The sequence below is a fragment of the Hemiscyllium ocellatum genome, chromosome 16 (assembly GCF_020745735.1).
Source record: "Hemiscyllium ocellatum isolate sHemOce1 chromosome 16, sHemOce1.pat.X.cur, whole genome shotgun sequence".
In the NCBI taxonomy this organism is placed as follows: domain Eukaryota; kingdom Metazoa; phylum Chordata; class Chondrichthyes; order Orectolobiformes; family Hemiscylliidae; genus Hemiscyllium; species Hemiscyllium ocellatum.
In genome coordinates this window covers 11,030,093-11,055,423 of record NC_083416.1, presented here as the reverse complement: position 1 = coordinate 11,055,423, position 25,331 = coordinate 11,030,093, and the positions used below count along the sequence as shown (strand labels likewise).

The following is a 25,331-nucleotide window of genomic DNA, read 5'->3' as shown; positions in this document are numbered from 1 at the left end:
CTATATTAATGATCAGGATAAATAATATTTTGAAGCCAAATTTACCAACAACAGAAATATGCAAAAAAGCAAGTTGTGAAGAGGGTATTAAAAGTCTGCATTTAATGAGAGCGCGCTATACTTTGCCTGCCAAATTATGTGCAAAAGTTAAGGGTAAGAACAGCAGTCAGGCAACATATTTAACTGGAGAGACTGCTAGATCTTTTTGTATCTGAATCATTGAAACTTAACATGCAAGTCCAGCCAATCATTTGGAAGGCAAATGGAATGATTGCTACATTGTAAAGGTGAAATGAGCATAAAAGGAAGTCTCAGTGCAACATGTAGAGCATTGCTGAAATAACACTTGGAGTACTGTATGCAAGGTTGGTTTCCTTATTTGAGGATATGCTCACATTGCAGGCAGTTCGAAGGTTCACTGGGCCGATTGCTGGATTGAAAGTGTAGCCTCAAAGGGGAAATGTTGAGCATGCTGAACTATATTCATTTAGAATAAAGGTGGACTTGTTGAAATACAAGCAAAGGGGCTTGACAAGTGACATGCTGCACGGATGTATTCTCTTGTAGGAAATCAATAACTTGAGGGCAGTTTTAAAAGAAGGTGTCTCTTTTAAGACAGAAATAGCCTGGTTCAGATTTCAGATCCTCATTTCCTCCCACAGTCCAAAGATGGGCAGGTCAGGTGAATTGGCCATGCTAAATTGCCCATAGTGTTAGATGCATTAGTCAGATGGAAATGGATTTGGGTGGGTTACTCTTCAGAGGGTCGGTGTGGACTTGTTGGGCCGAAGGGCCTGTTTCCACACTATATGGAATCTAATCTAATCTAATCTAAATGAGGAAGTGTGTCTTCTGAGCATTTCTGCTCAGATAGCAATGCAGACTGGATCACTGAATATATTCAATTTTCAATCTGTAAGGTGTTACTGTAGCAGGCAAGAAATAGTTGAGGCCACAATTAAAACAGTACTGACCTTATTGAATGATGGAGCAAGCCAAGGGGTCACATAGCCTACCAGCTGTACTTATTTCCTTCGATTCATATAGGTTAATAGGCTTCTTGTTTTCAAATTTCCATGGTTTTAGCCCTCCTGATATCTAACCTCCACCAGCCCTAATGCTTCAGGCCCATGCATTTACAATTCTTCTTGCACATCTCTGACTTAGGCATCGGTGTCTGTAGTTGAGAAAGCTTACCCTCCTTAAACCTCCAGGATGATCTTTAAAACCTTCTCTGACCCAGCTTAGATCATATCTCCTAAAATCTTTTACGGCTTCGTCTCAAGCTATTAGATAAAACCCCAGGAAGCTGTTTTATAAAAAAGGTTCTATATATAGTGAGGTTACCGTAAAGGACTCTCCTTCCTCAACCTCTCTCCTCACCAGAGGTGTAGTGACCATGACATTAAACCAGCACCACTTGCCTTCCTCTAATGATCTGGCAGGTCTATGGCAACTTTATATACATAAAAGCTGGAGTTACTGTTAATCACAAAAAGTTGTCATTTGACTCATTAAAACACTCAACTACAGAAATGTAGGCACCCATCATAGCATCTAACTGGCCCACACAGGCTTTTGTCCCCATGACATTTACTGTGACATCTCTTATAGCTATCAAGAATAAAGAAAAATATAATTGCTTTAAAAAGCATTGATTAAAAATGCAATGTATTCCACAAATTTGTACAAAATATGTTTGCAATGCAAGTCAGGTGACTTAAGTTAAATATGAGAGAGTGAAGTGCATAGGTATGAGATTCATTGGCCATGCACAAGGTCAGACAATTCAAGCAAAAAATATTTAAAACATTATCAAGATTTAATAAAGAGAATTATTAACCTGAACTAGAAATAATATTACATTTCTTCATTCAAAGACATTTGTCAAAAGCACATCTAACATTAAAAATCTGTACATAATTCAACTTTAAATGACATCAGGACCCCAGCTCAAATTTTATAATCTCAACCATATTAGTCCGTTCAGCCTGCAGCAGTAAAAGGAAGCCCAAGTTCAGCACTCTGATCAGGAAGGGAATGAAAGAGAAAACAAAGCATCTTGCCCCTTCTTGCAATCCTGTGAACCCCACTGGGTAACTTGGAGCTGACTTGGGCATAATGCAGCATCCTTCCATTATTCCCTGCAACTCAAAATCCAAATTAACCAGCTGGACAAAGAATCAGGAGACCCGACATTGCTTGTTGATTTGAATTCCCGATGTCAGTATCATCAGGATGGTGTTAAGAAGAAATCTTTGCTTAGCTGTTATCAGCAAGAATCTCTGAGTGCTCCTCCCAGAACTTATCTCCAATGATATCCACATGAAATGGAAGAACTTTCTTGCGAGTCCTTTTAACCACAACATTCTTTCCCTCTGGTGCATCCGGAGTTATAATCTTTTTATCAATAGACTCGTCAACCTTAACCAGATGAAAATAAAATCAGGAAGGGATGTTAATAACCAGAACACAAATCTCACCCAAATACACATAAAACATTGAAGTACACAGGACAGTCAGACCCAGTAATATTGTCCTATTGTCAAAGATCAAATTCAATATATCTCCTGGACTCAAATGCTTCCTAAGATGTATCAAATTGCATCTTGAATCCATTTAAAACTTGCCACTTCAACAGCTTTCCCCTTTAACCTATGCCACAATTCATTGTAAGCAGGTTAAAACGCTTCTCCTAACCCACCCCATTTTTGCATTTGAACTTAAGGTAGTGAACACTTACATCTGCTAGCTGAACAGTTAATCCTATGTTCTTTATAACAGTTTACTGCAAGTAGCCTTTTCCAAACATTGACAACTTCCAACAACAGAATTGCATTTCTATTGTGGCCCTCATGATAACACGATGTTCCAAAGCATTTTCGTGCAGTCCTCAAGTGTGGTCACTGTAGTAGTGGAGAAAATCTGGCACACAAGCTCCCACAAATAACCAAATTAACATCCTTTTTCAGTTAAAATGTGATATTGATTGAGGGATAAGAATTGGCTAGGACATTGGGAAAAGCATCCTGCCCTTTGTAATAGTGCCATGGGATCATTCCCATGAGGCGGAAAAATGGGGTTTTGATTTAACTTCTCTTGCCAAAGACTCTGTGTTTGATCATGTCCTCAGGATTACAAGGGCAATTCATTAAAATGTATTATTTTAATGTACTTTCAAGCTTTTAGACAAGTATTGTGGACAATTTGCACAAAGCAAGATCCGTCACATCAAAACCAAGACCTTCCATTTCTTTATCACAATCAACAGCACTTCTAAACACAGAATTAGAGAGCTCCACCCACGTCTTTCTATGCAATCTTTATTCAGGATGGAAAGCTACTAGAAACAGGGCACCTGCTTAATTTATGACTGGATATTAAATCCCGTAACAGTACAATCTAAAAGATTACAAACTCCGAACAGACTATCTCAGAGTTAGCTACACCTCTAAAACCAGAAGGAGTCACTGCTGTATCCACCCAGCTTCCTGCAGATTAGAAATATATCAAAGGATTCTTGTTATTACAACACTGCTTGGGAGAGTGGAGGCGGAATCCATAGGGCATTTCAAAAGACTGAATATATGCATTGAGCTGATATAGATACAATGTGTCAAATGGTCTCCTTACGTAAAATTCTATGATTCCATAATATGCCCTTTCTCCATTTGCCAGACTGATATTCATCTTTGAATTAGACAAAAGACTTTCATATATTTTATTGTTAATTTGTATTTTAGCAAAGACATCACTTTCCTTGTCTGGAATACCAAGTTGGGAAGAAGTCCGTGATTTTTAAAAAAATAAACCAAATTGAGAAGAGCAAAAATTGCTTCGGGGGGCACTGTAACAAAAATAGAGGAAATTTAGATGAAGCAGCTCAGGTTCTGGGGCACAGGATCCTAAGAGAGCCTTTACCTGTCCAAGCGGGGATATGTTCAGATGGAATCCATTGCACACCTGAACCTCCACCAACCCACAAATGACATAGGAGCTGAGTATAACCATATTCAAGGTGTTGCCACAGAATACTCTTGTTCTTGTTGTAGCATTGCTTCACCACAGAGTACATCCGTGACTCTTGTCACCTCTCCCTTTCACCAGCCACTCAAACCAGTGACAACCAAGGCACAGGTTCCTGAACAATAGCTCACAGATGACAGCTACTATTCCTGACAAGGACGAGCTATGATTTGAGTCGACCACGTTCCAGACATTGGTTAGGACAAGAACCCAGTTTTTTTTTTGTCATATCAATAAACCCACCACCAAATTAACAAGTTACAAATGCTGCCCACCAGAACAGAGCAAGAATAACAAATAAAATTAAAAAAAGACAAAAAATCTAAACTAATTTAGTGTTGAAAGGGAGAAGATGCCCTTGTGGTGCCAACCTGTAAAATCTTTCGAAGGTTCACATGGACACCACTTGCTCCCTCTCCAAGGGCACCCAGACACAAACATAGCTATGTTAGAGGGACAAGCATTCAGATACTACATCTGGATCCATTGATGACTACCTTAGCAGGCCCACGAGGTGGTCCTCCTAACTGCCCACCCCTTATGCACAAAGGAGGAGAATGACAAAAAATTCAACAAAAACAAAAGAGGTTTTCCAAATAACTAAATAGTGCAACTAACACTTTTCACAGCACCACGAAGAAGCAGTTGGGCTCAGAGTCTGGCAGTTGCATGGGACTGCTACATGTAACACCCTCCACCTCAGGTCCCAGTGGAAAGCCAACTCCACCAGAGAGAGCCTTCTACTGGCTTGGCTGTGGAACAGAATGCCAAAGCACACCTAGGCAGCAGATGGCATGGTTGACATGCAGCAGCAGTCCGTATAGGAAGCATCCTCACGCTATGTAGATGATGATGGATCGAGTTTCCACATCAGGTTGTGGGACAGGGGCTCCTGAGGAAAGTCCACTGATGTGGAATTTTGTCCAAGCCTGGGTATGCTCAGATGGAAGACCACCACATACCTGAGCACCCTCGAACCTGGAAATGATATCAGAGGCGAGCACTGCTGTTTTCAGGTAATGAGACAACCATTACTGCTCAATTTGCCAGGTCACTCCTCCCCACCCAACATCCCTCCGACACAGGTCACTATGGCAGCAATAGCCTTTCTTTTTTCCAGCCACCAGAAGCCTTGATGAATGAGACACAGATTCCTACTCTCTGATAATAGCTGGTTATTCTGACAGGGGGACAGTATGATGCGAGTGATTTTGATCAGGGCCAGAAGCTAGCTGTCAAGAAATTTTCTCAACTTGTTCAAGAGATCTTATGTCATGCCTGTGGAGCAGGTGGTACTTGAACTCAGGTCCCCTGGCCTCAAGATAGAGGCACCACCACTGCACCACAAGAGCCCCAAGAATCCAGCTCTTGATATTTTTAATCGACATGTTCAGAGATGTTATGTCACGTATCTGGAGAGGTGGGACATGACACATAATATCTAGCCCAGAGATGGGGACACTACCACTGTACCACAATTCTCCACTGGTGGTGGTTTAACATGAGGATCACCAGGACTCTGACAAGGGGACAGGTTGAGAAAAACAGCCCTTCACGGTAACCTCAGCCAGTGCAGGAATTGAACCCATGTTGTAAATATTACAATTCAGCCATCCAGCCAACTGAGCCAACCAACCCACATCAGAACCTAGCTTTTTTTTGCCTATTTTCTAAGAACTACGTAGCTGTCAACATGCAATTGGCATAATTTATTCTCAATCAGTTCTGAAAATGTCCTGGTTAGGCCTTTTAAAAGGCCTGCATTTCAAGCAATGACGCCATTTACTTTCATCTTGGTTCCTAGTGAGAGGAAGCACAAGGAGCAATTTTCAAAGGCAGTTGAGTAGCTAGGCTCGAACTGACAATGAAATACCAAGTGTAAATGTCATACATCCTGTGGTTGCCATTCAGGTTTTATAGAATTCTGCTCACCTTATGCCATATCAACACTGTTCCTTTTCTATACATTTCTGGTTCGTTATTGTAGTTTACATTAAACTCCAAAAATAAAATGTCGTTTTTTTCTCCAGCAAGACTACCCTGTGACCAAAACAGAATAAAAACAATGCATCATAAGGCAAATTCAAAACCATATCCTTTCAAGCTGCTATTTAAAAACAAGCAATTGTTAAAGTGACTAATACAGCACAAAGACCTACATTGATAGATAGGAAGTAGCAATGAAAGCTTATGGACTGAGAAATATTCTAAAAAAAGCTCAAGTTATGAAGATTGGAAGAAATAATATTGGAAAGGTTAATGTTAACAGCTGGAACAGATATTGCAATTTAATTAGCATTTGGCCGGAGATGGTTTACCACCACAAGGAATGAGAGCCAGACCAGCAATAGCATATAGTGCATATGCTAAATAAAAAGAATTGCTTAGATGAATGAGCAAGGATCTAAGAATTCTGAAGACTGCGGTTTGGCGTGTCTTGTTCCGTAAGGTTGTGAATGCAGACCGAGAAAGATCAATACCCAGAGACTGGAAATTGGAGAAATGCAATTCTGAAGGAGGAAGGAGTAGGTCAGTTGGAAAGAATGAAAACCAAAAACGACATTTAGCATGATGGAGAAAGGGAGCTTGATGGTGATTATCAAGAGAAGGCAACAGGTTTAGTTCGACCATATTGTAAGACACGAGATCTTACTGAACGAAGTAACTGTAGAAATTTTAAAAGTGTTGGAGACCAAGGAAGGAAAAAAAAATCACCTTACATCATTTAAAATTGAAAACACAAAGGCATTTATAACTAAATGAAGAGAAAAGTATTAGACAACAAGGAATAAGCAAAGGAGCTGCCCTTGGGTAGGTCACTACTAATCATTCCTAAAGTTTTTTTTAAAAACTTGAATTTATGGGATTACATTTCTCCAATAACTAAAGTTATTTTGAGTTACAATAACACATATTAGGCCGTTTTGCACAACAGGATCCCACAAACAACAAATCAGAATAATGACAACCTGGTGGTACAGCTTAGAGGCAGAGTGATGACTAGGGCACCAGAATAGCATTCTGCTTTAAATGACAGCACGGGATCTTCTTTGACAATTTAAAGTAATTGAGACATTAGTTAAATAACTCAGCTGAAGGACCATACTTTCAGTAATGCAGTCCTCCCCATCAAGCACTGCAATGAAGCATCAACCTAGATTGTGTTCCAATATAGAGCTTGAATCCATAACTTGCCACTAAGGTGATGGTCCATCAAATGGGTCAAGACAACAAAGTTCAGCCCCGAAAATACCAGATATGAATTCAGGAGGGGGGATTGAGCTGCATGCACAGTGCCAACCCTTTTACTCCAAAAACCTCTTATTAAAAGAAATTAGACTAATGGAAACTAGAAAACAATTGGCCATTGTCATAAAATCTGTCTGGTTCACTGAAGTCCTTCAGGGAAGAAAACCTGCTGTCCTTACCTGGTCAGACCTTCATGTGTCTCCAGACCCACAGCAACGTGGTTAACTCTTAGCTGCCTTCTGAAATAGCCTAGTAAGCCATTCAGTTCAAAGCAATTGGGACTGGGCAACAAGTACTGACCTTCACAACACCCACATGCCATGAGAAAGCTAAAAAGTTACATATTAGAGTCACCGATAGGACAATCCCAATTCTTTTCCTTCAATATAGCTCTTAGAAATTTAAGTGAATTGAATGATCAATAATCCATAATTATCAAATGAGCTGTTTATGTCAGGTTTAGCAGTTAGGCGTATTTAATACCTGTTGTTGGGAGTCATTATAGATTAAGCTTTCTGACCACTCAATAGATCCCCATCAAGGTGGTTCAGAACCCCAATAGCTTCGGTTGGTGCATCTATTGTTACAGAGTTTGATACAGAGGGTAGGTTTGACAGCATTCAAGTAGACAACTTTTTCTGCTCATGCAATTCAATCTGTAGCATTTCAGACTTGACCGGTTAGGCAGACTTTTAAGTTTAGTACTTCCCATTATCCCTGACATTTTTTTTCAAATACATAGCTGAGGATGTGCTCATCTTTGAATTATCATCACCTTAGCAGAGATGTTAATTCCTAGCATCTCCCCACTTTGCGACCATTACACTTCAAGCTTTTGTCTTAAAGAACTTTTTTTATAGAATCCCTACAGTGCAGAAACAGGCCCTTTGGCCCAACAAGTCCACACCAACCCTCTGATGTGTATCCCAACCAAACCCATTCCTTTACCCTATTATTCTACATTTACCCCTAATTAAAACATTCCTTATACTACGCACAATTTAGCATGGCCAATTCACTTAACTTGCACATCTTTGGATTGTGGAAGGGAACCAGAGCACCCAGAGGAAACCCACGCAAATACGGGGAGAATGTGCAAACTCCACACAGACAGTTACCAGAGGCAGGAGTTGAACCCAGGTCCCTGGCACTGAGAGGCAGCAGTGCTGACACTGAGCCAGCGTGCTGCCCTGCATGCTTCAATCTATCAATTCTCTAATCACCACTATTACCATGAGTCTACTCTGTTTACTATTCCAAGCATTGCCAAATGAGAAACTGCTAAGAGGGTATATTCACAGCAACTTAGTATCCCACGAGGAGAAACGCTTGAGATAAGACGATCAGTTAAAACAAAATTTCAAGCAGTTGCCAGGCTTAACCATAGTGAATAGTGTCAAGATTATTACCTTTAGTTTTTCTTCAGCTTCGCTGTTAGACAAACCACCTTGCTGCACTAATGCCCAAAAGGTTGTATTGTAAAGGTTATTAATATGACCTATTGATAGAAAAAAAAAATCACTGTTTAGAGCATTCCAACTTGAATATTCTTCATCTCAAATTTCAATGCATTGCACAGTAGAGGTATGCATGGGCATTGCAAGTGACAGAATTCAATCACTTGAATAATTAAAGTACACCCTATCTTACAGCACAAAAGAGGTATCAATCTTGCAACAGAAAAATTTGGAAGAGTTTTGGAATTTTTGTATTATAATCATTTGAACCATGAAAACCAAACTTATCCAGTAAACAAAGTCATACAGTACGGAAACAGACCCGTTGGTCCAGCTTGTCCATGCTCACCAAGTGTCTCAAACCACACTAGTCCCATTTGACCCACATCCCTCTAAACCTTTCCTATTCATGTACCAAACCAAATACATTTTAAATGTTGTAACTGTATCTGCATCTATCACTTCCTCTTGTAGTTAATTCCACACAAAAACGACCCTCTTTGTGAACAAGTTGTTCCTCAGGTCTCCTTTAATCTTTCTCCATTTCATCTTTAAAAATATGCCCTCTAGTTTTGAGCTCCCCTAGCCTAGGGAAAAGACCTTTGCTATTCATCTTATCTATGCGCCTCAATTTTATAAACCTCTATAAAAGGTCACCCTTCAATCTCCTACATTTCAGTGTAAAAAGTCCCAACATATCCAGCATCTCCTTATAACTCAAAACCTCCAGTCCCAGTAACATCCTTGCAATATTTTCTGCGGCCTCTCCAACTTAATAGTAACCTTCCTATTTTAGAGTGACCAGAATTATGCTCACTACTCAAAGAGACCTCACCAATGCCCTGTACAACCGCAACATGATATCCCAATTCCTATACTCAATGATCTAAGCAATGAATGCAAGTGTGCCAAACATCACCTTTACCACCCTGTCTACCTGTGAAACAACTTTCAAAGGATAATGTACTTGAACACCTAGGTCTTTGTTCAACACTATTCCCTTGGGCCCTATCATTAATTATATAAGTCCTCCACTTGCTCGCCTTACCAAAATGCAACCCGTCACATTGATCCAAATTACACTCAATCTACCACTCCTCTGTCCATTGGCTTAATTGATCAAGTTCCCTCGTAATCTTAACCTTGTGCACGGTCCACTCTACCACTAACTTTGGTGTCATCCACAAACTAACTAATCATGCTTCTTAAATTCTCAACCAATTTTTAAAAAAAAATAAATGACATATAGCAGTAGACCAGCACTGATCCCTGCAGAACACTGCTGGTCACAGGCCTCCAGTCCAAAAAACAACCCTCCACCAACACCCTGTCTCCTAACATCTCTCAGACTATGCTGAGATACCACGCATCTACCGGGATAACAATTACAAGTCACTTTACTAACTTTGGGCAAGTCTAGAATGGAATCCAAATACTACAACTGAAGCAGTCAAAAATGCATTCAAATCATCTCATGTAGATGGTATCTGACCTTGGGAAATATATGCATGCATACTCGCTGAAAAGTTTCCATCCTGTTCAAAGATGAGCAAACACTCCCCAAGGCTAATTTGAGAAATGGGCACGAGGTAGGGGTTTGAGAGGGCCATGATAACCTGTATCTCAGCAAAGAGGCAAAGCCTTTGGTAGGAGATCAAATTGACTTTATAAAGCTCTGGTTAGGCCCCATTTGGAGTACTGTGTCCAGTTTTGGTCCCCACACCTCAGGAAGGACATACTGGCACTGGAGCGTGTCCAGCGGAGATTCACACGGATGATCCCTGGAATGGTTGGTCTAACATAAGAGGAACGGCTGAGGATCCTGGGATTGTATTCATTGGAGTTTAGAAGATTAAGGGGAGATTTAGTAGAAACTTACAAGATAATACATGGCTTGGAAAGAGTGGACGCTAGGAAATTGTTTCCGTTAGGCGAGGAGACTAGGACCTGTGGACACAGCCTTAGAATTAGGGGGGGTCAATTCAGAACAGAAATGCGGAAACATTTCTTCAGCCAGAGAGTGGTGGGCCTGTGGAATTCATTGCCGCAGAGTGCAGTGGAAGCCGGGATGCTAAATGTCTTCAAGGCAGAGATTGATAATTCCTTGTGACATCAAAAATTTAAGGGCTACGGGGAGAATGCTGGTACGTGGAGTTGAAATGCCCATCAGCCATGATTGAATGGCGGAGTGGACTCAATGGGCCGAATGGCCTTACTTCCACTCCTATGTGTTATGGTCTTAAATTATAGAGTGGTTCAATTAATCACATAAACCTTTAATACATCATTGAGTGAAAGCTTGAGAAAAATGAATATAATCGCAATTAACTTATAACTTTTAAAAAAAACTCACAATCTGCCTGCCTCCAACTTAGGTAGTCACGCAGGTTCTGGTTGCTTGGATAAAGAATGACTCTCCCATCAAATCCAGGTGGAAATAACAGAGCTTGATCTTTAAAATAATCCTTCCAGTAGAAAACAAAGCTGGAAGAAAACTGAGACACCACGTGGCTCATGAATTTGCTGTTGGAAGAGGAGGGAAACAAAGTGAATTGTTAATCACAGTAAATCATGTTACATTTATCAAACTAAGTATGTAAGTTAGTTCGCTGTGCTTGAAGGTTTGTTTTCAGACGTTTCATCACCGTACTAGGTAACACAATCAGAGTGTCTCTGGTGAAGCTCTGGTGATATATCCCATCTCTCTATGTATGGGTCTTGGTTTCTTAAGGTGGGTAACATAATTTCCAGTTCTGGCCACCAAAAGACACGATCCACTATCACTAGTTTCTATACACACAGGAGGACATCACTTTAACTGGGACAACACACACATCTTAGGACAGGTGAAACAAAGACATGCACGAGAATTCTTAGAGGCATGGCATTCTAACCAGAACTCCATCAATAAACACATCAATTTAGATCCTACCTTCCCTTGAAATAGAACCTGAAATGACATCACCCACCTTAAGAAACCAAGACCTATAAATAAAGAGGTGGGACATACCACCAGCTCTTCATTGGAGACTCTCAGTGATGATGTTACCTAGTCATGATGATGAAACATCTGAAAACAAACCATCAAGCTCAACGAGCTATCTTACATACTAATCAACCTGAGCTACAAGATCACTAATATATCATACTCCCTGCCTTAGAGGAACCTCGATGATCCAAATATCGATTGTCCGAAAGACATCTCAAGGTCCCGATAGAAACATTACGTCAAAGAGCTGTTTCAACCCTGATCACATCTTTTGTTTATAGGTACAATGATTAAAAACGAACTCAGCTCACTGAAATGCTGGCGAGAACAATCTTGGACAGTCCAGGCACAGTCTTTAAATGACTGACCTCCTGCCCTCACGCACTCCCGCCCACACACTTTCCCTGGAGTTCTACCCAGGGGTGAACCCTAAACCCCGCCTTCCTCAGATAATCTCTCCAACATTGTCCTGTACAGGGCAGGGGTGGAACCTGTCAAAGAAGATGTGTGTGTGTGTTTGTGTGCACGCACACTATTTGGAGACAGCCCACAAAGGCGACAGCAGTCTTACTGTTGGTGTACATTCCGGCTGGCCCAGGTCCGGTGTTTGGGGGGGGGGGGGGTGGCGGCAGGAGAGCTGGGACGGGGGTCCGATGGTGCATGGGAGTGGACGGGGATGCGGGCGGGCAGGGGGATAGCATTGGACGGGGCTGGGGGAGACAGGGTGGGAGCGGACAGGGTTGGGGCGTGCGAGGGCAGTCGAGGTTGGTGGCAGGCCGTGGGGGTGGGGTCTTGCGCACAGTGTGCTTTTGCCTAGTCTCCTGAACGGGGAGCGGACTTCACATGAAACTCTGAGCCCCAGAGGAAACCAATTTACCAAATAATCAATTATCCAAACGAAATAGTGCCCGCCCATCTTGTTCAGATAATCGAGGTTCCTCTGTATTACAATGGTTCTGAAAGAATAAAAACAGATTTATCCTTTGGTTCAGTAAGCAAATATGCGATCCTAAAAGATACTTTGTGGTCACAAAGTGGGACTTAGTACAAGATGGACTAATGGTTGAATGGCGTGGGTGAGCACACATGGGAGAAAGAGGACTTCAAGAAACAGATAACAATCATTATTTCGTGCATACACAAGAAATCCAGTCTTATCACCATAAACTGTAAATTCACACTAGTGAGTTACAAATACCAACATATTAAAAGACATGGAACCAAGGCAAGTAGATGGAATTAAAGTACACAGTAATAATCTAATTGAATGTAGGAATAGGCTCAACATGTCGTCCTCTTTCCTATGCTTGATACAGGCCAAGCTTTGAAATTAATTTTCAATACTTGCTCATTTACCTCCTTAAAATCATATGGAATCTATTTGTTCGTTTCATCTCAACCATCCTTAGTCTTAAAATAAATGAATGTATTCATCTTTTAAACTCTTCTATTCTTCCTTGAATGATACTAAATTTATGCTTTCTAGTTACTAACTTAGCAACTAGTAGAAAGAATTTTCCTATTTATGTTAAAGCTTTAATAACTTATTTCAGATCTTATCCTTTCTTGCTAGAATTTAAAGAGTCTCCATTCCTCCAGTCTTTCCTGGTAACAATGTATGTAAACCATAAACTAATAAAAACATCTCTGCTTTCCCTGACTCTTGGCTCTCAATACATCCAAACTAAATAAAACCAGAAAACTAATCCAGAGTGAAAGCTTCTATTTGTACACTACACCTTGCTCTCCTTTTGAACCAGTTACTTGTCTTCTTAAAGACAAAACTGTACTCATCACTTTGGCCATAGGCGATTACAATGTCATTCAGTTCTTCCATGACAGTTGAAGCACATCGTGTCATCAGACGGAGGGCCCGCTCATCATTGGGCTTTCTGAAATCATGCAGATTTGCAAACCTGAAGTGAAGCAATAAGTTCAAATAAATGCAAGAGTTACAAACAGTAGCACTTTCATCACATTGAACTTAGAAACCAAAAACATTCAGCCAGGATACAAAAGCTTCGACCCAACCCTACTTGACAAAAGGAGGAGTAATTTCCTCAAATTCAGCAACAAAAGAACACAAGTACTGGAATTTTGACAAACACGCCTGGGATATGATTGCCATGATAAAGATTAGATTAGACTAGATTCCGTACAGTGTTGAAACAGGCCCTTCAGCCCAACAAGTCCACACTAACCCTCTGAAGAGCAACCCACCCAGACCCATTCCCCTACATTCACCCCCGACTAATGCACCTAACTCTACGGGCAATTTAGCATGGCCAATTCACCTAATCTGCACATCTTTGGACTGTGGGAGGAAACCGGAGCACCCGGAGGAAACCCACGCAGACACGGGGCGAAAGGCAACTGCCTGTGTGGAGTTTGCATAAAGACGGGAATTGATCCCAGGTCCCTGGTGCTGTGAGGCAGCAGTGCTAACCACTGAGCCACTGTGCCATTCGTTGTTGAGGCAACAGACTACCATGTATTGATGCAACTGAATGGATAATTTGAGCTGAGTACAGAAAGCCAATATTGATGTGTAATAGCTCCTGCATGTCTACCAAATGTAACTGAATTGTTGCAGGAACTAACTAAAGTAGTTAAAGGAATGTCTATAGAAGGAATTCATACGGAGCTCCACGTAAGAAACAGTTAACTAAAATTAACACTTAATGACTCAGCTATTCGCAACATTTATTAATGACTTTGATAATACGTGAGAGAGTCATATATCCAAGTTTTGAGATAACACAAAGATTGCTAATATAGTAAATCAGTGTATAAATGTGAATAGAAGAATCTGTAACAGATGGATTTAAATTCAGTTAAATGGGAGGTCACTGATTTCAGAGCAAAAAAGGAAAAAATGTGACTATGTCAATTCAAAGAGCTTTAGAGGTCACAAACATAGATCAGGTACAAAAAATAATTTTAGAAAACTTAAGGAATGATAGCCTTTAAACTTCTGGCATAATAAAGAGTTTTGCTACAGTTATACAAAACTTACGTTAGACCATATCTGACTATTTGGCTACAGAACCGGTGGTAACATTCTTTGTGACATTGGTGGCAGTGGTGGATTGCTTATCAGAATGGAGGCCCCTGACCAGAGATGAGCCACAAAGATCAGTGCTGGGTCCATTGCTTTTCATCATTTATACAATTGGTTTGGATGCAAATAGGAGATATGGTAAGATTGCAAATGACACCAAAAATGGAGGTGTAGTGGACAATGAAGAAGGTTACCTCAGAGTACAATGGGATCTCGATCAGATGGGTCAATGGGCTGAGTGGTGGCAGATGGAGTTTAATTTAGATAAATGAGAGGTGCTGCATTTTGGAAAGACAAATCAGGCAGGACTTATACACTTAATGGTAAAGTCCAGAAGAAGTGTTGCTGAACAAAGATGCCTGGGGGATGCAGGTTCATAGTTCCTTGAAAGTAGAGTCACAGGTAGATCGGATAGCGAAGGTGACTATGCTTTCTTCATTGGTGGGTGCATTGAGTACAGGAATTAGGAGATCATGCTGCAGCTGTACAGGACATTGGTTAGGCCACATATGGCGCACCGTGTGCAATTCTGGTCTCCCTCCTATAGGAAGAATGTTGTGAAACTTGAAAGGGTTCAGAAAAGATTTGCAAGCATGTTGCCAGGGTTGTAGGACTTGGGCTTTGGGGAGGCTGAATAAGCTGCAGTTATTTTCCCTGTAGCATCATACGTTGAGAGGTGACTTTATAGAGATTTATAAAATCACGAGGGGCATGGAGAGGGTAAATAGACAAGGTCTTTTCCCCAGAGTGGAGGAGTCTAAAACTAGAGGCCATAGGTTTAAGCTAAGAGGGGAAAGATTTAAAAGGGTCCCAAGGGGCAACATTTTCACGCAGAGGGTAATTTATGTATGGAATAATCTGCTAGAGGAAGTGGTGGAGCTAATATAATTACAACATTTAAAAGGCATGTAGATGGGTATATGAATAGGAAGGGTTTAGAGGGATATGGGCCAAATGCTAGCAAATGGGACTAGATTTATTTCAGATGTCTGGTCAACATGGGCAAGTTAGACCATAGAGTTTGTTTCTGTGCTGTATAACTCTGCGACTCTGAAATAATGTGCTCTACTCTCTTCAGGCCAAATAACTGATTAGTCTTGGAAGGAAAATAGCAAATTCAGAAGAATACTATCAGGATTCCACTGGTGATCTTAGGAATAGAGATGAACACAGATGATTAAGAAATTAATTCATTTCAGACAGACAATAATTTAGAAGAAAATCATTCCACTAGTGGGATTCTAAGACAAGGATGAATTTAAAGAACCCATTTAGGAGAAAAATTAGGAAACACTGGAAAAATAGTGGTAGAAAGGAGAGCAGGATTGACTGGATTGATTTTTGAAAGAGTTGGCACAATCTTTATTTGCTGAACTGCTTCCTTCCATGATGCAATATTCTATATGCTGTAAGATTGAAGGTGCCAGCTCAATTAGTAATTTTAAAATAAGGTTTTTGGTAGACAAGGGCATTAAAGGACTTGACGTGACAGCCGGTGAGATAATTTAAAACCATTCATTACTTTATTATGTAATGGACAGGCTCAAGGGCTAAATGGTCTATTCTCTCTCTTATGTCCATGAACCAGGATCCAAACAGATCTGCAGACGCGAGTGATGGATTACCAATACTTGGTAAGATGTAAGATACAGACAGCAGAGATTTTAGATAAACGTTAATTTTAGGGGCTTAATAAAAAGCAGCAAAATGTAGTATGCATCTCTGCTTTCCACTTACTTGTGAAAATTTCTACCATCCAGTCGAACCACAACCCAGCAATTTTGTAGACAGGTATCATCAGCTTCAAACTGGCGAACGTATTCAAATTTAGTTTTAGCCATGGTTTTGTGTCTTTGAGCTTGCACATGGAATCCTCCATTCGTTTCCCTACCGCATCTAGAAAAACCAACCGTAAGAGCAGCTTTTGAAAGTCGATTCAAATATGTCCTATATAGCATTGGGTAGCCTGCAAAAGTACAAGAGGTTAACAATTATTATTGATTCACTCCAGGCAGCACATGGTACTATCATTTTAAACTCAACTGTTTTTCAGAGTCTCAGTCTCAAACAGCCCACATTTATAAAATGCTACAAAAGTAGGAACAAACACCAAAGTTATCTACTTCTAGATTACTGTCTAGACTAACATCCCCATTAAGCTGCATGACCACTCACTGTAACCCAGAAGTTTTGATGAAGAATACTCATAAATCAGCCTCAAAGTTGCTGCACAAAACACAATTCAAGTCAGGGCACAAACTGAAGGCCTTTCACAGAAAGAAGTTGAAGGAAACATTGCTCTAGATTGACAACAAAATAAAGATGCAGATGCTGGAGGCCTGAAATGAAAACAAAAATTACTGGTGAAACTCAGCAGATCTGGCAGCACTTCCAGGTAAAATGCAGTGTTAATGTTTCAAGTTCAAATGATTCTTCATCAGAACTGATAGCAGCTAGAAAAAGTGATATTTGGACTTGAAATGTTAACTCTACTTTCTTTCCAGAGCTGCATAGTTTCACCAGCAAATTCTGTTTTTGCTCCAGATCTGTAATGCTGTGCCTTGATATCTGATCACTATGCACAAGTTTCCTTTATTTTCTTCTACTTTTCTCACCCAACCCTGTACTCTTTATGCAGTAGTTTCTCATGCAAGAAAAAGGCAAAAGCAAGCAGAGAGTAGCAGCCAGTAGCAGCTGACCATGGATTGATATCAAAGTTTACATGCAGTGATGTGAGCAGCCTCTGCTGGCAGCAAAACATACTGTACCTGGTATTCCCAGGCAGTCTCCCAGCCAAGCACCAACCAGACCAGAGTCTGTTCAGCTTCTGAGATCAGATGATATCTAGGGCTTTCAGACCAGTATGTCTATTGGCATTTACTAGTTAGCTGTTACTTTAGTTAAAGAAACACTGTTTCCTTTGTAGTTACTGTTTCATAAATGACAGTAGTTTATATTTTTATTTAATTACTTTATTCTCTCCCAGTATTCTGCTTCCCACTTAAGTGAACAACAAGCGCTATTCTTCCAAAAGTAGTCAGGCTTGTACAAAAACATTTTCCCCCCAATCCCTTAAAAAAGGCAATTACAAAAATTACACTTGACGACAGGATAGCAACCTTAACATTATAACAGGTACAAAATTCCTTTTGAAATTGCGCCAGTTCCAAACAGAAGCCAGCCTTCAAATTAACAAGATAGTTTGGAAGCAACAAGACAAGAACCACAGGTACATGAGGTACCAGGGCAAAAACCACACAGTGTCTAATTGGATCTCTCAATATTCTTGCAAAATAGAGAACATCAAACCCACCAACTATCGAGAACTGTTGCTTGCTTAGCTTTGTCCCAGGCAAATCAGGGCAGGACTTATACACATAAGATCTGGGTGAGTGTTGCTGAACAAAGAGACCTTGGAATGCAGGTTCATAGTTCCTCAAAAGTATATTCACAACTAGTTACGGTAGTGGAGGCAGCATTCAGTATGCTTGTTTTATTGATCGGTGCATTGAGTTTAGGAGTTGAGGTGTCATGCTGTGGCAGTACAGGACATTGGTTTGGCCACTTATGGAATAATGCATTCAATTCTGGTCTCCCTGCTGTAGGATGGAGGTTGCTAAACTTAAAAGGGTGCAGGAAAGATTTACAAGGATGCTGCTGGGACTGGAGGGTTTGAACTATAGGGAAAGGCTGAATAGGAAAATAGAATAATTTCCCTCCAGTGTTGGAGGCTGAGGGGTGACCTTATACAGGTTTATAAAAACCATGAGAGGTCAGGAGGGGGTGAATAGTCAGGGTCTTTTTCCTAAGTAGGAGAGTCCAAAACTAGAGGGCATAGGTGTAAGGTGACAGGGGAAAAGATATAAGGGGCCTATGGGGTACCTCTTCACACAGAGTGTGGCATGTGTGTATAGAACAAGTTGCCAGACTAAGTAGTGGAGGGGGTTACAATTACAACATTTAAAATGCATCTGGATGTGTACATGAACAGGAAAGGTTTGAGAGAGAGATATGCGCAAAATGCTGGCAAATGGGATTAGATTTATTTAGAATATCTGGTCAGCATAGAGGAGTTGGACTGAAGGCAAGTGTGTGATGCTGGAAAAGCACAGCAGATCAGGCAGCATCCGAGTAGGAGAATCGACATTTCGGGCAGATGCCCTTCATCAGGGATCGAAACACTCATGCCTAAAAAGGTCAATTCTCCTGCTGCGCTTTTCCAGCACCACACATTCAACTCTGATCTCCAGCATCAGTCGTCCTCATTTTCTCCTAGCTGGACTGAAGGGTCTGTTTCCCTGTTGTGTATCTCTATATTTCTGATTAACAGGTTCGAAGGGTTGAACGGCCAATTCAGTTCTATTAACTTTTTGCCTTTATTTATAGGAGATTGGGAGTTTAAATGTAGGAAAGTCTTGTTCCAACTGTGCAGGGTGTTGTTGAAGTCATAGCTACAGCAGTATAAAGTTTTGATGCCAGTGTTTAAGAAAGGATATACTAGAAGTGGAGACAGTTCAAAAGAAATTTGCTGGGTTGATTCCTGGGATGAAGTAGCTGACTTATCAGGAATCACTAGATAAAGCCTTTATTCGTTACAGTTGAGAAGAATGAGGAGTGATCGTATTGAAAACATACAAGATTCTGAGGAGGCTTGCAGGGTGGATGTTGAGAAGATGCTTCCATTTGTGGGGAATCTTGAACTAGGAGGCACAGTTACAAAATAGGGGGACACATTTGCCGCTGGGGCAGCACGGTGGCACAGTGGTTAGCACTGCTGTCTCACAGCGCCAGGGACCTGGGTTCAATTCCTGCCTCAGGCGACTGACTGTGTGGAGTTTGCACGTTCTCCCCGTGCCTGCGTGGGTTTCCTCCGGGTGCTCCGGTTTCCTCCCGCAGTCACAAAGATGTGTGGGTCAGGTGAATTGGCCATGCTAAATTGCCTGTAGTGTTAAGTAAGGGGTAAATGTAGGGGTATGGGTGGGTGGCGCTTCGGCGGGTCGGTGTGGACTTGTTGGGCCGAAGGGCCTGTTTCCACACTGTAAGTAATCTAATTTAAACAGAGATGCGAAGGAATTTTCTATCCCGGACAGTGGTGAATATTTAGAATTCTCTTCTCCAGAGATGTGTGAGGGCTTAATCATGGAAAGTGTTTAAGGAGAGGTGGAAACATTTTAGAAATAGAGGAGTTGAGCACAATGCTCCCTTTCATATTTGCAGAGATGCAGCCATTCCAACAGTCCACAGGCAGCAATCGACATGCCAATGCTATTCACAGCATTAGCTTCTAGTTCCAGAAGTTGCTGTCTGCACAGACCCAATCCAAAATGAGCAGGAATGCTGGTTGAGAACTATGAGAACTGCGGCAGATCAGCAATAACTTTGTTGAACGGCAAAACCAGCTTGAGGGACTAATGGTCTATTTCTGCTGTTATTTCCATTCTTAATATCATCATTGCCACCCACTGAAGCATATCTTCTTGAGCGAAGGATATTGTGAAACTTGAAAGTGTTCAGAAAAGATTTACAAGGATGTTGCCAGAGTTGGAGGATTTGAACTATAGGGAGAGGTTGAATAGGCTGGGCCTGTTTTTCCTGCAGCATAGGAGGGTGAGGGGTGGCATTATCGACGTTTATAAAATCATGAGGGGCACGAATAAATCAAATATACAGTCTTTTCCCTGGGGTGTTAAAGTCAAGAACTACAGAACATAGGTTTAGTTTGAGGGGGGAATGATTTAAAAGGGACCTAAGGGCAACTTTTTCACCCAGAGCGAGATGTGTATGGCATGAGCTGCCAGACAAAGTGGTGGTACAATCACAACATTTAAAAGGCATCTGGATGGGTGTATGAATTTCGAGGGATGTGGGCCAAGTGTTGGTAAACGGAACTAGATTAGGATATCTGGTTGGCATGAATAAGTTGGACCAAAGGGTCTGTTTCTGTTCTGTACTTCTCTATTACTCTATAAATGCAAATGCTGATACAGTACCTAAGCAATAACTAAAGACCACTTTTTTTACTCCCTACTCATCTCCACTTCTTCAACTTCCTTAGTATTATATATGTATTGAAACAAAATGTCTTAAATTCCTCTTTAAGTCTGGCACTAAACTATTTTCTCATTAAGTGGAAGTGCCTTCTCCTGATGAAGGAGCAATGCTCCAAAAGTTTATGATTTCAAATAAACCTTTTCACTATAACCTACTGTCATGTGACTTCTGACTATTTTCTCATCACCTTTCTTAAATTATTCATGTTCTTTGTATACTCAGTTTGGCTGTATACACCCCACTCCCCATAGTAGCATCTCCAACCTAAAGGATTGGGATGCAGAACAGTGCAGAAGGCAATGCAGATGCCATTCGGCTCAATGAGTCTGCATCGACCCTACAAACAGCATTCCACCCCTTCCTTGTAACCATACATGGGATTTTAATGATGGCTATCCCATGTAACCTGCATCTCACTGAACACTTAGGAGCAATTTAGCAATGGCAAATCCACCTTACCTACACATGTTTGGATTATGGGTGGAAACCCACACAGACACAAGGAGACCATGCAAATTCCACAGTCAGTCACCCAAGGCTGGAATCAAAACCAGGGTCCTGTTATGACTTAGCAATGCTAACCACTATGCCGCCACACTGAGCCACCTCCCATGACAGCACCTTGCATTCTTCCCACCACTCCACTCTGCATGCACATGGACCCCAAACCTATACCCCATGCCGGCTTTTCCTGCACCACACTTTCCTCTACATCAGGAGACAGGACACCTACTTGCAGATCATTTCAGAGATCATCTCTGGTACACCTACACCAATGGTGCGGGGAAGTGAAGGGGGGCACGGGATGGGGGGGGGGGGGGGTGGTGCACAGCAGGGAAGAGGGGACACAGGGGGCAGAATAGGTCACAGCAGGGAAGGGGGCAGAATGGGAAAGGGGTAGCACAGAGCAGGGAAGGGGGTTGTGGGGAGAGAGCAAGGGGATGGGTGTGTGGAGGAGGAAGTGGGGTGGAGGGATATATGATCAGCACACTGTCCCATCGCACACCCGTCTCCTGTGCAAGGGCTCAGCAAACTCCTTCTCCCCTCTCAAGAAGCGGCCCTCATACCTGACTCGCTAGCCGCCCGCCCGTTTCCGCCGGAGACTAAAACCAACTGCCTCCCTCACTTCAGTCCAACGCCGACCCAGGCCCGGGGCCACTCCGAGGCTGCGCAGTGCTCCCGGCCCGGAGCCCAACCAACAGTGAGACGGAGGGAGGGTATACCCTTCTATGGGTTTAAAAAAAACAAAACAAAACGAAACGGACAGTTGAGAGGGGATTAAATATTAGAAACAAGGGGTTACAATAGTCACGAGTCCTCTCACTGTCCTTATCCGGGAGAGGTTTGCACGCAAGTAGGCCGGTAGATGAAAATCACCCCCTCTCCGTCCCTTGTGGTATATCCGGGGATGATGGACAGATGGGTCCCCGCCCCCTTAGGGCACGTCCCGCCCTCTGGTCCCGCCCAGCGGTGACGTTACTCTCCCTCCCGTTTGTGACGCGCACGGGGCCACGTGCCGGGCCAATGATTTTCAAAAAGGTTCGATCCGTTTGTTACCAACGAAACCAACCTAACAAAAGGGGTGAGGGAGTGAGTGTTGGGTGAAGAAGGATCCCATTGACTGAGATCACAATAAAATAATGATCACAATGGAGGCATCTCCGAATAAAGCAATCCAGGTAAACAGGGAGGCAGAAGAGGAGACATTGCAGGTGAAAAACGGCATTGAGAAACACTTTTCTGATAACTTTTGAGGCTCAAATTGAGGCTTTAAAAATTGAGGTTGGTTTTATTCCTCAACCATCGCACCCAAAACCAATGGCACCCAAATGAGAAGTCAGTACTTTTTCTCTGTGACACTGAGGAGGAGCAGTAATTTATGAAGTTCTGTATTTGGGGTCCTCTCCTTGGACGAGAGAGAGAGCTAAAGAAAAAGCTGCCAAAACTTGATGGGCTGTCATAAGCCATTTGTTTTGTTGTTGTTGCCTGAGCAAATGCCTACCCATGTCTGCCTTGCATTTCCATTGGAAGTCTTTGTGGGATCATTAATGTCTGAAGTCTTGAGTTGATGCTGTGCTGTCCTATCAACATCCAACTTTTTTTTTGTACCAGCAGCAGATTTGGGAGCCCTCATTCATCCTTTCCTCCCCTGACAGATTGTGGAAGTAGTGAGTTATCAATGGTTGGTTGGGAAGCCCCCAAGTTTGGTTTTGTCAGTGGGTTATGGTAATAACTGAGCTGCAGGAATGTGGGAAAGGAGAAAGAAACATTTTGCAGTGTTTTAAGTATTTCATGTTAGGAGGAATGAGTGCTGTGTTTAAATCACAGCCTAGTAGAATTGCAACAATGATCACATCCATTTTATGATTCACCTATTTGTGTTGCATTTACTAGTCAGAGAAGTTAAGATAATAGACTAATAGATGATTAAGGGTGCTTGCTAAAAAGTAGCTTTCATGAGCTTAATGACAACAAGTGTTGAGGTGGTTTATAACCAGTCTCTGAACCCCAAGTTGGGATGGTATAATTCTGTCAATTTGGACAGTATTATTAGTTTTCACTTCCAGTGTTTTAGGTTTATCCTTACAGGCTTTGGCATTCAGGATACTCCCTGTAGTTAAGGTGGGATGACACACTCACTGAGGGATTACTGATTGTGATGTAAGCATTGCAAATTTATTGAGTGATAATATGCACTTGATTACCAGAAAATGGGACTTTCAGTCTGGCAATCAGACATTTCACATTGCTGACATTCTGACATTTTGTGTGGAAAAGAAGTGCAAATGAGACTTGGACTACATCACGTAGAACTTGTCAAGGTAACCATTGTCAAAATGTTTAAAGAAAAAGTAGTTACATACTTTATGTTGTAATATAATTAACAATTTGCCAACTTAAAATTGCAAATGCCTTCAAAATTCCATTGGTTTTGGGTGGTAATAAGGTTTCTAATGCCTTTCACACTGCTGTTTTTCCAAAAGCCAATTGATAAGCTAATGTTTTTGTTGGTTTTGCTTAATCGTAACACTCATGCCTGTCAGAAATTTGTGTGTTCAATTCAGAATTTTATCACTTCATCTATGATAAACTTCAGTGCAGCACTGAAGGAATTTTGAAATGTTGGATATGTTGTATTTCCTATGAGTTATTTATATGTAAAAGATTCTGTGGCATCTGGTAGAAACTCGGGGAGCTTCTTTGGTTTCCTAGTCAACATTCATCCTTCAGCCAACATCATCAAAACAAACTCACTGGTTGTTGACTTGTTGTTTGGGATCTTCTTTTGTCTAAAATTGCTGCTACGTTGATCCACATAATAGTGAACACGGAATGAAGATTATGAAGAGCTTTAGGGTAACCCAAGTGAGTGACAGGTACAATATGATGCACATTTTTGTTCTCTTAAAGATTGTTGGAATGAGAAGTCAAAAGAAATTACCCCAAAATTATCAAAAATTGTTCATTATTATTTTAAAAGAAGATTCTCCATCTACTACTGATTTACCATTAAATAATCTGAGGAAATTTCCTTAAAAGAATTCTTATCTCAGCTTCCATTGTATGTTTCTCTGCTTCTTCATATTCCCAAGTATTTCCTTCCTACTCAATTCATAGGCATCCACTCTTGTTTGGCTGTCTGATGCTCTGAGCCAACTATCTGAAGCTGAACCAGACTGTTTGTGAGCTTGGAGCCATAGTTGACCATGAGGTGAGCGTCCAACCACAAGTCTGCACCTTAATAAGATTACTTACTCCCACCTTGATAACTGTACCCTTCTCAACCCTGCCTCCTGCTGCTGAACTCCTCATCCATGCCTTTGTTACCTCTACTAATGTACCCCTAGCCAGCTTTCTGCATTGTACCCACTGTAAACCTGTGGTTATGCAAAACTCTACTGCTCATGCTCTTACTTACATCAAGTCTTTCACTGACATGGCTTGACTGAAAACCAGTGGAAGTCAGAGAGCAAAGTATCTCAATTACAAAATTCTCTATGGTCTTGCATTTACCCATTGCTGTAGTCTTTTCCAGCCCTTTAATCTTCCAAGATAATTGTGTTAATCTAATTCTGGCCTTCTGAAAGTCCCTGATTTTAATTGCTTCATATTGGTTGGTGTGTTTCCAGCTGCATTGAGCTTAAGCTCTAAAATTCTCTGCTTAAACTTTCTACCTCTTTATCTCTCCCTTCAACTTTAAAATACTGATTAAAAGCTTTTGGCTGTACAGTATTCACTGTTACATTTTGTTTCAAAATGTTCACGTGAAGCACATTGAGATGTTTGATTATGTTAAAGGTGCTATATAAATACAATTTGTTGTTTGAAGTCATTCATTTAATATATATCAATGCTTAATACTCTGCATTTTTGAACAGCATTCCCAAAATCAAATGTGGATGGTAATAAACCTTTCTAAATTTAAACTGCTATATTCTAATTCTGCTATGTTAATGTAAAACAATGACTTTTTATGGAATTTTCCTTCTTCAATTTA

The 25,331-nt window shown here is 41.2% G+C and overlaps 1 protein-coding gene across 3 annotated transcripts; it reads right to left on the bottom strand.

The window, feature by feature from the left end:
• Positions 1-1,801: 1,801 nt before the first annotated feature.
• Positions 1,802-22,007, bottom strand: thg1l (tRNA-histidine guanylyltransferase 1-like). 3 transcript variants are annotated; one of them, XM_060837031.1, is made up of 7 exons: positions 21,901-22,007; positions 16,520-16,748; positions 13,461-13,637; positions 11,086-11,255; positions 8,685-8,773; positions 5,959-6,066; positions 1,802-2,424 (listed from the first exon to the last, which is right to left on the bottom strand). In XM_060837031.1, exons 2-7 carry the CDS (start codon positions 16,738-16,740, stop codon positions 2,263-2,265), a joined length of 927 nt encoding a protein of 308 aa, XP_060693014.1. In that variant the 5' UTR covers positions 16,741-16,748; positions 21,901-22,007; the 3' UTR covers positions 1,802-2,262. The 3 variants fall into 3 exon arrangements, with proteins under 3 accessions (XP_060693014.1, XP_060693015.1, XP_060693016.1); XM_060837032.1 differs by having other exon boundaries at positions 16,520-16,678; XM_060837033.1 differs by lacking the exon at positions 21,901-22,007 and adding an exon at positions 17,551-17,646 and having other exon boundaries at positions 16,520-16,678.
• Between the last annotated feature and the right edge of the window lie 3,324 nt (positions 22,008-25,331).

Excerpts from the sequence above, each read along its gene's own strand:
- thg1l (XM_060837031.1), bottom strand. The coding sequence starts at position 16,740 with ATGCTATATAGGACATATTTGAATCGACTTTCAAAAGCTGCTCTTACG. Across the intron at positions 11,256-13,460 it reads TGGTTCAAAAGGAGAGCAAG|CAAATTCATGAGCCACGTGG; the intron begins GTGTAGTGTACA and ends CTCTTCCAACAG. Across the intron at positions 2,425-5,958 it reads CAGTGTTGATATGGCATAAG|GTTGACGAGTCTATTGATAA; the intron begins GTGAGCAGAATT and ends CATCTGGTTAAG.